At 54.0% G+C, this 11017-nt stretch overlaps 1 protein-coding gene and 1 pseudogene across 2 annotated transcripts; one reads left to right on the forward strand and one right to left on the reverse strand.

Moving 5' to 3' along the window:
* Nucleotides 1-66: 66 nt before the first annotated feature.
* On the forward strand, nt 67-8275 carry RIT1 (Ras like without CAAX 1). 2 transcript variants are annotated; one of them, XM_039849659.1, is made up of 5 exons: nt 67-85; nt 717-773; nt 3059-3132; nt 3354-3545; nt 4608-8275. In XM_039849659.1, the coding sequence occupies exons 2-5, from the start codon at nt 719-721 to the stop codon at nt 4836-4838; spliced, it is 552 nt and encodes a 183-aa protein (XP_039705593.1). In that variant the 5' UTR covers nt 67-85; nt 717-718; the 3' UTR covers nt 4839-8275. The 2 variants fall into 2 exon arrangements, with proteins under 2 accessions (XP_039705593.1, XP_039705592.1); XM_039849658.1 differs by lacking the exon at nt 67-85 and adding an exon at nt 317-545.
* Nucleotides 8276-10524: 2249 nt separating this feature from the next.
* Nucleotides 10525-10643, reverse strand: LOC120592280 (uncharacterized; annotated as a pseudogene).
* Between the last annotated feature and the right edge of the window lie 374 nt (nt 10644-11017).

Genomic DNA, 11017 nt, shown 5'->3' on the forward strand with positions numbered 1-11017 from the left:
AGGGGGCGGGCCGGTCGCTGCGTCACGGTGGCCCCGCCCCTCCCGCCGGTGGCGCCATCTTCCCCGGCAACGGGAGGGGTCACAGGTCAGTGCCGGAGCTTCGCCGAGTGCCGGACCCGCGGGGCCGTCGGGCCGGCGTGGCCTTCGCGTCCCCAGGGTGCGGGCGGCGGGCGCGGCCGGGGAGGGGCGCTGGCCCCCAGGCCCGGGGCGGGGGCGCGAGGGGACCCCGCGGCCTGGCCCCCGGCCCCAGCTTTCGCGCTCGGCTCCGCCTCCCTGCTGCGCCAGGGCCGCAGAGTGAAGGGAACCCCCGACGCCTTTGTGTCCTCATCCCGGAAAACCGGTGATGTGTCACAGGACCGCGGCGCCGCGGCGCGAAGGAAGGTGAGGCGCCCGCGCCCGCGCCCGCGCCCTGGGTCGCAGGCCCGGCCGGCGCGCGGAGACCATGGAGTGCGGCGCGCGCCCCGGCGCGGGGAGCGGCGGCCCCGCCGGCTTCTCCCGCGAGTACAAGCTGGTGATGCTGGGCGCCGGCGGCGTGGGCAAGAGTGGTAGGTGACGTCTTTCTCCCATCTTGCGAGACCCCCCCGGAGGAAAGCGCCTGACCACAGCCGACCCCCACTCACAGCGAGAGTCAGGCCAGCTGTCGGCCCGTGCGACGCTGGCGTCCCCCCCGCGGGTCACCTTTGTGTGGGTGTTAACTCTCGCTTCTTGTTTCCAAGCCATGACCATGCAGTTCATCAGCCACCGCTTCCCAGAAGACCACGACCCCACCATCGGTAAGGCGTCCAGATAAACCCCCTAACCCTGGCTGGGGGTCGGTTCTTAGAACGCTTTTTAACTCTGTCTTGAGCCGGTTTGGGTGTCTAATTAAGATTCGTGTAACAGGAGTACTGTAGCAGTGCTACTAAGCAAACGGATATTTGCGTTTTCCTCACCTGCCATCTTTAGTCTCTCATTGAACCGTCAGTCGTGGGACACCGTCGTGTCTTTATGGTCCGTGTACTGGATTGCCAGATTGAAGGAAAAGTTTAAAGGCCACTTTAATAGAATCTTTCGCTGTCACTTCTCTAAGGGTCTGACTTGAGACTGACTCTGACTATGAGTCAGCCGGTTTGAACTTCCACAAAAGGAAGCAGAAAAACAAGTAGAGCCGGCCTGCTGGACGCCTCGCACCCAGGCTTGGGAGCCCGGACCTCCACCGGGGGAGTCCTCCTGCTTCCTGCCGGCCAAGTTCATGGCACAGGGAGGCCCTCCTTCTGTCCTTCACAGCCCTTAATCCCCTATTGTTGGCAAAACGCTGTTAGAGTAAGTAACTCGACTTTGCCTTCTTGAGAAAATTGCTTTTCTTTGCAAACGCTGATCCCTACGGCACAAGGAAGTGGGTCTGACCTCCCGGCTCCTGTCCCAGGAGAAGGGTGGGGAGAGGGGCGGGCGCAGGAATGCCATACTACAAGTGTTTTCAGGTTGTGACACTTTGTCACGGTCCTGGGACCCTAGGGAGGGTTTCCATCGGGGCCAGGCCCCTGCCGCTCTGTTTTCCACAGAGCCAGCGGGTGTTCTGTGCTAACCCAGCTTTGGATGGGGTGGTCATTTTATGTGGCCGATGCTGCCCTGGAAGGAGAAACAGTTCTCGCTTCTTCACCCGCTGTATTAAACTTAGAACGTAGTTCAGGGAGCCCCACACCGGGAATGCTAGGAACAAAGCGGAGTTAGGGCTTGGGATAATTTACTTAGAACTCCAAAAGTGTCTTTTCTTTAGACTAAAACTTTACAGTAAAAACTCTTATTCCTGTCCCCTGAAAGAGTTACTTTTTCAAACCGATCTATTCTTTTTTGTCTGATTCACCAGCAAATACTCATGTCTCTTGAGTTTCTATCACGTCCCAAACACTGTAGTGGGCCCTGGGGTAGCGTGGTGAGCAAAACGATGTATCTGTTCTCATCGAGTTTATAATTTAGTATGTTTTGTTTCAAATTTGGCTGCCAACTCCAAGAAGAAAAAGTTTCCGTCTAACTAGTACCCACGTGAGTATGTGCGTGTGCATATGAGCGTGCACACGCACATGCGCGCACGTGATTAAAGTGTCGGGAGACTACACCTCCCTCCGAAGCGTGCCGCATTCTACTGTTTTCTCTCTTTTTTTGAGATTTCTGCTTGTTTATTTTAATGCTGGTCCCAACCCATGAAATTCATTCGCAGCTCACTGATCCTAGTGGATCAGTAGTTTGAGAAGCTCTTCACCTACGAGGAAGAGTCAGCAGCAGATTCAAGAAAAAAAAATCTTTAAAAGGAAACATCTCAGGACGTAAGCAGCAATTGTTTGAATGATAGAACTGTCCTGCGGGTTTTTTCCTCCTCTTTTTTACTTGTATTTTCCAAGGTTACACGATAATGTGCATAAAGAAATTTGCTTTCGTAGAGGAGAAATGATGACGGTATGGGTTATTTAAAAACTAGAAAATTAGAATTGTTTTCTTTTCTATAGTAGTAAAACGAGGAGGAATTACAGCATAGGGTAAAGCATACACGTAGGACTTTTGAGTCAGGCAGCCCTGTGTTTTGGTTCTGGCTGTGTCATTAATAAACTGTAATTTAATTCTGGCTAATGCCATTAATTAACTGTTGGGAAGACTTTTAATGTTTTAGAGTTTAATTTCTTTATCTATAAAATGGAGATAATAATAACCTCCCTCACTGGATTATTGTGACTATTGAATGAGTTAATGTGTATAAATTACTTAATATAGTGCCCAGCATCTAATAACTGTAATAAATGCTAAAGTTACTTTTCTGGCCTAATATTTTTTAAAAGGACACTCTCTCCAAACTCTTTTTTACTTAGGATTGTAGCCAACGTTTCATAAACTTAAGCTATGAATAAATTTATATCAAAGCTTATATGGCAGGGGGGACTTTAGTTGAAGACCCAATTTATGCATCTCAGTGGATTTCGCTTAAGGAACTTGTGTGTAATCTGCTTTTGCATTCGATGGAGTTTAAAGTAGGGTCTCATACTCCTTCATTTGTGGGTTTATAGTGCACCTTCCTTCCCTCCTGTAGAGGATGCCTATAAAATCCGGATCCGCATCGATGATGAGCCTGCCAACCTGGACATCTTGGATACGGCCGGACAGGTATCAGATCCCACGATGCTCTAAGCAAAGGCCTTTCACTCCGGTAAAGGGGAGGGGGAGGCTTGCCCAGAGAGACCACCAGTCCATGTCTTTTAATTTTTCATGCACCCTGACTCAGGATAGCAGGTAACGGACACATCTCTTCTTTAACCTGAAATAAACAGCCATCCGCGTGCCGTCCCGCGGGGCCGTGGCGCGCACTGACCCTTGCTTCCCTCCAGGCGGAGTTCACTGCCATGCGGGACCAGTACATGCGGGCGGGGGAGGGCTTCATCATCTGCTACTCCATCACGGACCGGCGCAGCTTCCACGAAGTTCGTGAGTTCAAGCAGCTCATTTACCGAGTGCGCCGCACCGACGACACCCCGGTGGTCCTCGTGGGGAACAAGTCTGACCTCAGGCAGCTGAGACAGGTGAGGCAGAGGTGGAGGCGCTGTGCGGCGTGCTGTGGGGCCGGGCGTTGTCCTTTCTCTGTCTGTAGGCTCCTCTGCCTTAAAATAGCGTCCAAGATTGGCTTCTTAACCTTAAAGTTCCCTGTGTATGCTAATTTGTTAATATTTTGGATGAAATCTGGACTTTAGGGATCTGTTTACAGGACAAAAGCCACAGGATAGTAACAGGTGACAAATAGGATGCACATCAAGTGAGGGGTCATGGAACAGTCGGTCCTAAAACCCTCAGAAGTAAATCTGTTCCGATGGTGACTCTGAGCCCCGGGAGGGGAGAATCAGAGAAATTGTGGAGGGTTTTAGAATGAGCGATGCCTTTCGAGTTAACAACGATGTTTTAAAACTTTGCTCTTCGGTGTAGAGTTTCTGAAGGTGCGAAACGGCCGCGTTCGCAGCTGCTGGTGGGAGCTGCCTGACGCAGCTTTCGGATGCGGTGTGACAGTACGCGCACGGCGCTTCTCAGTCGGTCCCTGTTCGAACAATCCATTCAGGGCTTTGTGCGTAAAATGCTTGTTGCCAGGCTATTTCCGGTAGCGAAAAATCAGAAAACTCTAAGTGTCCAAAAGTAGGAGAAATCCTGGTGTACTTCTAAGTGGGTCGGTTTGGGGTTCCTTCGTTTTCAGTATTGCAGTTGAGTGTACGTCTCATCGCCTTGAGTTTTACTTTCTTGAAAAGTATGAAGCGGGCTGAGGTCGCATACCTGATTTCTCTGATCGTTCCCTGTTCCCAAACGTTATCTTTAAAACAGAGTAGAAGTTACACATCCATTTAATTCTTCGACACGAAACAGCATCATCTCATTAAATTACTTTGAACAACAACAAAAAGGGTAGACGTACATTCGCATAACGTGGAGGCAGAAGGAAGCCCAGAGCTCGTGCGGGCCAGCCCCCCGCGGGACAGCACCCCGCCCTGCGCCTCTCCCCCAGCGCGGGGCGCTCTCCTCCCGTTAAGGAAGCCCCTTCCCTTTCTCGGGTAACTGTACCCGTCCTCCACTGGTGCCATCGTCCCTCTCCTCACATGCAGGTCAGCAAGGAAGAAGGACTGGCTCTGGCCCGAGAGTTCAGCTGTCCCTTCTTCGAGACGTCTGCCGCCTACCGCTACTACATCGACGACGTGTTCCACGCCCTGGTCCGCGAGATCCGCAGGAAGGAACGGGAGGCCGTGCTGGCCGTGGAGAAGAAAGCGAAGCCCAAGAGCAGTGTGTGGAAGAGGCTGAAGTCGCCGTTCCGGAAGAAGAAGGATTCGGTCACTTGAGGGGGCGTCGCGAGGCATTGGCCTGTGAACTGCAGCGCGTACCAGCAGTCCGGTGACCTGACAGGGAGCGTGGCCGTTAGTGTAAAAGTGACCGATGACGGGGACATGCCTACTAGGAGTTTTCAATGACGTGGTATTTAAAACATTGTCTCTTCGCTAATTCTGATTTATTAACCCAGTGGAGCACTGTTTGCTTTTAAATTGTCACATTAGAATTTGTTCTACGAACGTTCGGGGTTCTGTCGCTGATATTAATTAATTAATTAGCTAATTAATTAATGTAAGTTACATGGACCCAGGGGAGTGTGCTTGCAGTGCGTGTCCGGCCACGCCCACGGGAGGACGTTTTGGCCCCGCGTGGCTCCAGGTCACCCTTCGACCTCCGTGTCCTGCGACCTCGGTCTCTGTTGGCACCGAGCTTCCTGGAGACAGGTCATCACCGGGGGAAGCCCGTGCCGAAGGACCAGGCCGCGGCTCGGCCCGGGGCTGCGGGACTGGGTCCCGAGTGGCTCCCGGAGTGACGAAGCTGGCCAGGACGCGGGGAGGGCGGGGACGGTGTGTTCAGCACGCGCCTGGCTGTCTGGAAGCGTGCCGGGCCAGCGGCGCGTCCTCCTGCGAGGTTATTCAGAGTTTCGCCTTTCTTACCTTCAGGGGTACCGTCGCTGGGTCACTGGGCTCCTGTTGGGTCCCGCTGTCTGGCCTGGACAGCCGCGCCCAGAGCGGCCGCCCAGCGAGCATCTACGCAGGGGGCTCCCTGGTGCTTTGCCTGGGCTCCCTGTGGCCCGCATGAGAGTGGGCTTGGCAGACTGACTGCACGTTCCACACAGGAGAGACGGCGGCCTTTGAGTAAACTTGTCCGTGCGCCTCCTTGACCTTGACGATCACTAGACTCAGCGCTGTAAGAAAGCCTGTGGCACTTTGTTTGCTGGGCCAGGCTCGAAGCTTTAAAATCCCCGTGTGTTGGGTTTCTCATTGGAGGTGTCCTCACCGGCACCTGGCTGAGTCCACCTCAGGGCGGTCTGAACCTGGACAACGCTTAGCCTGAGAGAAGGCCACCTTGGTAACCTGTGTGTGGTTGGGAAACCGGTGTCCCAGGGAGAAGCAGCTTCAAATGTCGACGGCGAGCTCTCTCTCTTAGAATCAAGGTGACCTTGATATCTGAACTTGTTCTGTGTGGAGACTGAGCGCAGAGTGCCGAGGGTGATGTAGCAGACACTGAACATCAAGCGTCACCGAGGCAGTGTTTGTGTCCACTTTGAACTCTCAGAACGTGACCGTGCGGTGACACAAAGCACGCAGCTCGGCTCGCTGGTCTCCGTCTCGGTCACAGCAGGACAGGCTGATGCGTTTTTCCGTATAATCAACAGTATATGTTCCAGGTTTAAAGAAAAGTGATGGTTGTAACTTTTTTAGCTGAATAGAGTTTCTTTTTGAAACTCCTGGGAATGTTTTTGCTCCACACAAGTCATGTTTTATGGTACTCAAGCCATCCCGGAGCGGAAGAGCCGGCTCTCGAATCCGTGCAGGACAAAGATCTCGTGGGAGCCGTGGCATTTGGAGAAGCATCAGGGAGAAGAGAATACGGGGCATTTCCCCTGGCACAGCGTCTCCCGCATGTAAACCAGCTCAGAGCCTCCTGAGCTTAGTGCCGCTCTCGTCAGTCATGGCCTCGGGCACCGTCAGCCTCAAGGGAGGGCTGTGGGCGGCGTCATTACTGGCCGTCGTCAAGGCGCCGCCCAAAAGAAAGTCCCGTGAGGCAGGAGGGGCTTTGCGCTGCTGTGGGGACAGTGACAGCCTGGTGCTTCTGAGGCCGTCACTGCCGCGCGTTCGATCGTCGGCTGCACGCGCCCCGCGGTTAGCACGGAGCACGTGTGCGGGGTGGAAAGTGTGCATCTTAGCTCTCTCCTTAGTGACCACGTCGTGGACATAAGTGATAAGCTCTACGCAGTCAGCTTTATCCAAATCGAGGGCATTTCAATCAACGACTGCCTCAACTTCGAAGAGAAATTCAGGGACAAGTTGAAAAGCACTGGATCTGTCCATGTCCAATCCCAGGCTGGTAAGTCACAGTTAGAAGCTGGTGTCTGGAATTAGCTGTTCAGGATGCAGAACGGGATCTGCGTTTTTCCGTCACACTGTCTCGGCAAGCACCGTCTGCTGCGGGGTCAGGGGGCACGGTTTTCACCGTTACCCGTGTCCATGAAGACAGTCCGTGCGACCCAATACAGAACTGATGAACAGCTTGTCGGGCCCCGCCTTTACTTACCCATGTGGGTGGAAGCGTTTGGCATCGCCGCAGAGGAAACAATGCGGTGAGATTTCACATTCTGGGAAATACGGATCCAACAATTCGGTGCCCGCCGTGTGCAGGACACCGGTGCAGGGCGCCAGGGAGCATGGCGTGGGTCCTCCTTCATGTGGAGACGAGACAGGAAGCCACTGCAGTGCCTTTGAGACCGACCAAGGGTCCGTTAAAGGCGTTTCGGTTACGCATACGAAGCGTGAGTGAACGGACGGTACGTTTCCCGTGAAGGTCATTGCTTTTATCTCCGCTGCTGAGGGGCGTCGGTGCTCGTAGGCCGTCACCGGGATGCGTTTCTGTGCCCCACTGTTGAACATGTCCTGAGTGGGTCTGTGACTGTCGCCCTGATCCACTGTCGAAACGGTGACAAGGGCGCACGTGTCATCTAAGGCCACGTCTGCTGGGAAGGCAGCGGAAATCACAGCCGCTTCTGTGTGCTAAGCACTGTAGGAGCCATGGGGGTTCCCGGGGGTGTAACATCCCATCCCGAGCTTGGGTACAGTGCGCATGTGCAGACGCCTGGTGGTGTCGCGGCTCCCCACGGGGTGCTGCAGGGGTTCGGAGGAGGAATTAGTGTGGCCGGGGCAGGTGGGGCGCCGACTCCAAGAGCTCGGGGGAGGCAAGTCGAGGGGAGCTCGAATTTAACCCAGGTGGAATAATAAAGAGTCGTAACCTCTGAAGTTTCTCCTCAGTCCTGGTATTTATTGCTTATTTCCTTAAAAATATGTTTTCTTCTATATGTTTAACAAGCTCCTGACAAATAATTGGTTGTGTTGTGCCTTTTCCGAGCTCGTTCTTGGGAGGGTGGGACGTGGCGTCTTTGCTAAGTTTGACAGGCACTTGGCTTTAGGAGACAGGTCCCATACTGAAAATGTGGGCTTTGCAGCAATCCCGGATTTGCTCAGCTTCACATTAATTTTTTTTTTTTTTCCACATTATTCATCCTACATTTCATCAGCTCAGCTGCAACTGAAACTTAGGTGCTTCAGCCTCATTCTCTGGCTAAAGAGATGCTTCTTCCTCGAGATACCTCCGAGCGATCTCACTGCACGGATTAATTTTGTCTCTCTCCCTACTAAGAATTGCTGTGAAATGATTAGGTCAAACACAAACTAGAATAAACAAATGAAAACAGCTACCGTGTTTGTATTTTACCCGGCAGTCTCGACCAGTGTTTTGCAGTGAAAGTCAGGGGACGAGTCACTGTCACCCTTCCTGGTTTGCTGCTTGGCTGACGGTCGCGGTGGCGTGTGCTTGCCCGTTGGGCCAGACGGTGCCCTGTCTGCGAGCAAAGCTCTGATCCGCAGAGGCTTTGGGGAGTTGAGCTGACCTGACTGGCCGCCTGTTTGGCGCCACTGTCCTGGAGCAGGGGGGCTCTCAGTTCACAGGTAGGGAGACGGGGTTTGGCGGTGAGGACAGGTGAGAAAAATGGACTCGCAGCCTGCTGTGAAGGAAGCTACTGGACAGAACGGAGGACTGGTGGGCCTTCACGCTGGGGGTTCTGAAATTCTGGTCACCCTTAAACACGAGCTGGCCTTGAGACAGAATCGCGGAACTGTCTAGCCTTGTCTAATAGTCCTCGCTTTGAAACAAGCCCAAGACCAGAAACCTTGATGAGTAGCTTTTGGTTCCGTGCGTCATTCCTCAGCACACGTGATCATGTTAGGTCCCCCAGTTTTTGAACAAAAGCTGCCGGAGTGGGTGGGGACATGTGTCATTTCCTGCCCTTCCCAGAGCTGGTTATTGCCGTTCATTACAGTTTGCTCTGAGCCAAGAGAAAGTCTTTAGCTCCCAAAACAGCCCGCACCAGATGCTGTGCCCCGCTTCCTTGCAGAGGGGTGTGTAGGTGGCGGGGGTGGAGGCAGGGAAGCTTACGGTTTGCAGGAAGGTGGGTGCAAACACGCTCAGATGCGGTGACACGCCACGTCACGTGTCCGCCGGCCTGGGAGGTGTGCTGCACACCTGTTCGGTCAGCAGTAACAACACAGTCCCAGCCAGCGCTGCGGCCATCACTTCCCCATCCTCAGGCTCCTTAGGAGAACGTGTAGGGGTGACTGCGGCTGGCATGCCCCCACCGCACCCCCCCAGCCACCGCCACCAAAACTAACAAAAACCGAACTTAGCTGCACACCAAACTTCTGGAACTCCGACTCGGAGGAAGTAGGAGGAAGAAGAAAGCCTTTCGTGTTCGCTTCAGGCCTGCTCCCCGGACGACGTGTCGCTGCCACCCGTCGGCCCTCACCGGGCGCCCGCCGTACTCCAGCCCTCGTGCTGAGTGCTGGGAATTCGCCGGTGAACGAAACAAGCGCACGGCTCTCGGCGTCTCCGTCCTGTCCTTCGGGCACCTCTGCTTCTAACGTGCAAAAGCTCGCGTGAGGGGTTTGGGTTGCCCGGTAGGAGAGGGAGGAGGGGGTGGGGCAGGCAGGTACGCCACCTGCCTGGGAACCCCGTTCGGCGTTGACCTAGGATTCAGTGTGAGTGACAGGGAAGCATGAACACGTCCGGCTTCGTGCTTTTGCGGGTGACCCTCTAAAACGTTCTCGGGGACACCGACATCAAGGTCGCAAGCACATTTTCACTTGCGCGAGTTCCCATTAGGCTCTTTGTGCATCTTTCTTTGAAGTCCCCCCCACCTCTCACCCCCGCAGTGGCGGCAGAAAAACACAGGTTCGGGAGTCAACCCGCCCATTCAGGCGCCATCGCTTAGAGCCGTGTAACTCGGAGCAGCTTATGTGAACGCTGGGCTTGCTTTTTCTCTCCCGTTAAGTGGGGATAATGGTAACGGCACAAGCCCGACACGGTCGTCGGGGGGACTCCGTGCGTTTTAAGTGCATGAGGCACTTTAAACGGTGCCCGGGATCGGCTGACGGTCCATCTCGTGAGCTGTCTTTGCTGCTGTTATTATTTATTCTTGAGGGTCCTGTCGGAGCTTTTCAACTAGATTGAGGTTTACTCTCACGGGTGGGGTGAGTTCCGAGCTCCCCGGGCTCGGACACAGGAGCGGTTCGGGGGTTCGCAGACTTGCCTCCAGATTTTTCTGCCAGCACGCGTACTCCTGGGTCCGTGGAGCATTTCTGAGGTGCTCAGAGGGTGGTGTTTAACCCACTGGAGGATTAGGCGACTCGGAGGCTCTCCCCTTTCCGTCTCATGAAAGCTCTACTGGTTAAGGACAACGTTCTCAGCTTTCTCAGAAGGTTTGCCCTGTGGCTAAACCGACATCGCTCTCGAATTATTTATGTATTTATGTATTTATTTATTATTTATTTTTTAAAAATTTTTTAGGAGAGGCGACCCTTGGTTGACCTCACAGATTGCAAGGAACTTGTCGGCTTACAATCCCTTATTTATTTGTTTGTTTGTTCGTTTATTTACATTTATATTTTACGCCTACAGCGCCTGGTCTTCCTAGGTGGTCTCCCATCCAAGTACGAACCAGGCTTGACCCTGCTTAGCTTCCGAGATCAGACGGAATTGGGCACGTTCAGGGTGCCATGGCTGTAGACACTTGAGTTATTTAAAGGGGACGCCAAGCACCAGGTTGTTCCACACCACAAGGTCAGGGAAGGGGGGGACGGGGCAGTTAAAATCAGTACATGAGGCACTGAGGGGCTGGCCACCCGTCTTGGGGAGCTTGTTATGAGGTCCCAGGAGAAGACACTGGAGTGGACGGTCCTGTGGAAAATGGCGTGGCGTCCTCGGGCGGTTGCCCACCCAGCATCCATTCCTCCTCCCAAAGAAAATGGCATTTCATTCACCCGCTCCCGCTCAGTCCCCGGGCACTTCTAAAGGGCCGAAGGACAATCCTACCTCCTTGGCTGTGACCGGCTCAGAAAGGGCCAGTGAAAGGGCCAGCTGACATGTCCGGGATTAGGGGGGG

This window comes from Pteropus medius, unplaced genomic scaffold (assembly GCF_902729225.1).
Source record: "Pteropus medius unplaced genomic scaffold, Ma_sr-lr_union100, whole genome shotgun sequence".
Taxonomy (NCBI): domain Eukaryota; kingdom Metazoa; phylum Chordata; class Mammalia; order Chiroptera; family Pteropodidae; genus Pteropus; species Pteropus medius.

Coding starts and splice junctions, on each gene's coding strand:
- RIT1 (XM_039849658.1), top strand. CDS start 443: ATGGAGTGCGGCGCGCGCCCCGGCGCGGGGAGCGGCGGCCCCGCCGGC. Junction 546..716: donor CGGCGGCGTGGGCAAGAGTG/GTAGGTGACGTC, acceptor CTTGTTTCCAAG/CCATGACCATGCAGTTCATC. Junction 3,546..4,607: donor ACCTCAGGCAGCTGAGACAG/GTGAGGCAGAGG, acceptor CCTCACATGCAG/GTCAGCAAGGAAGAAGGACT.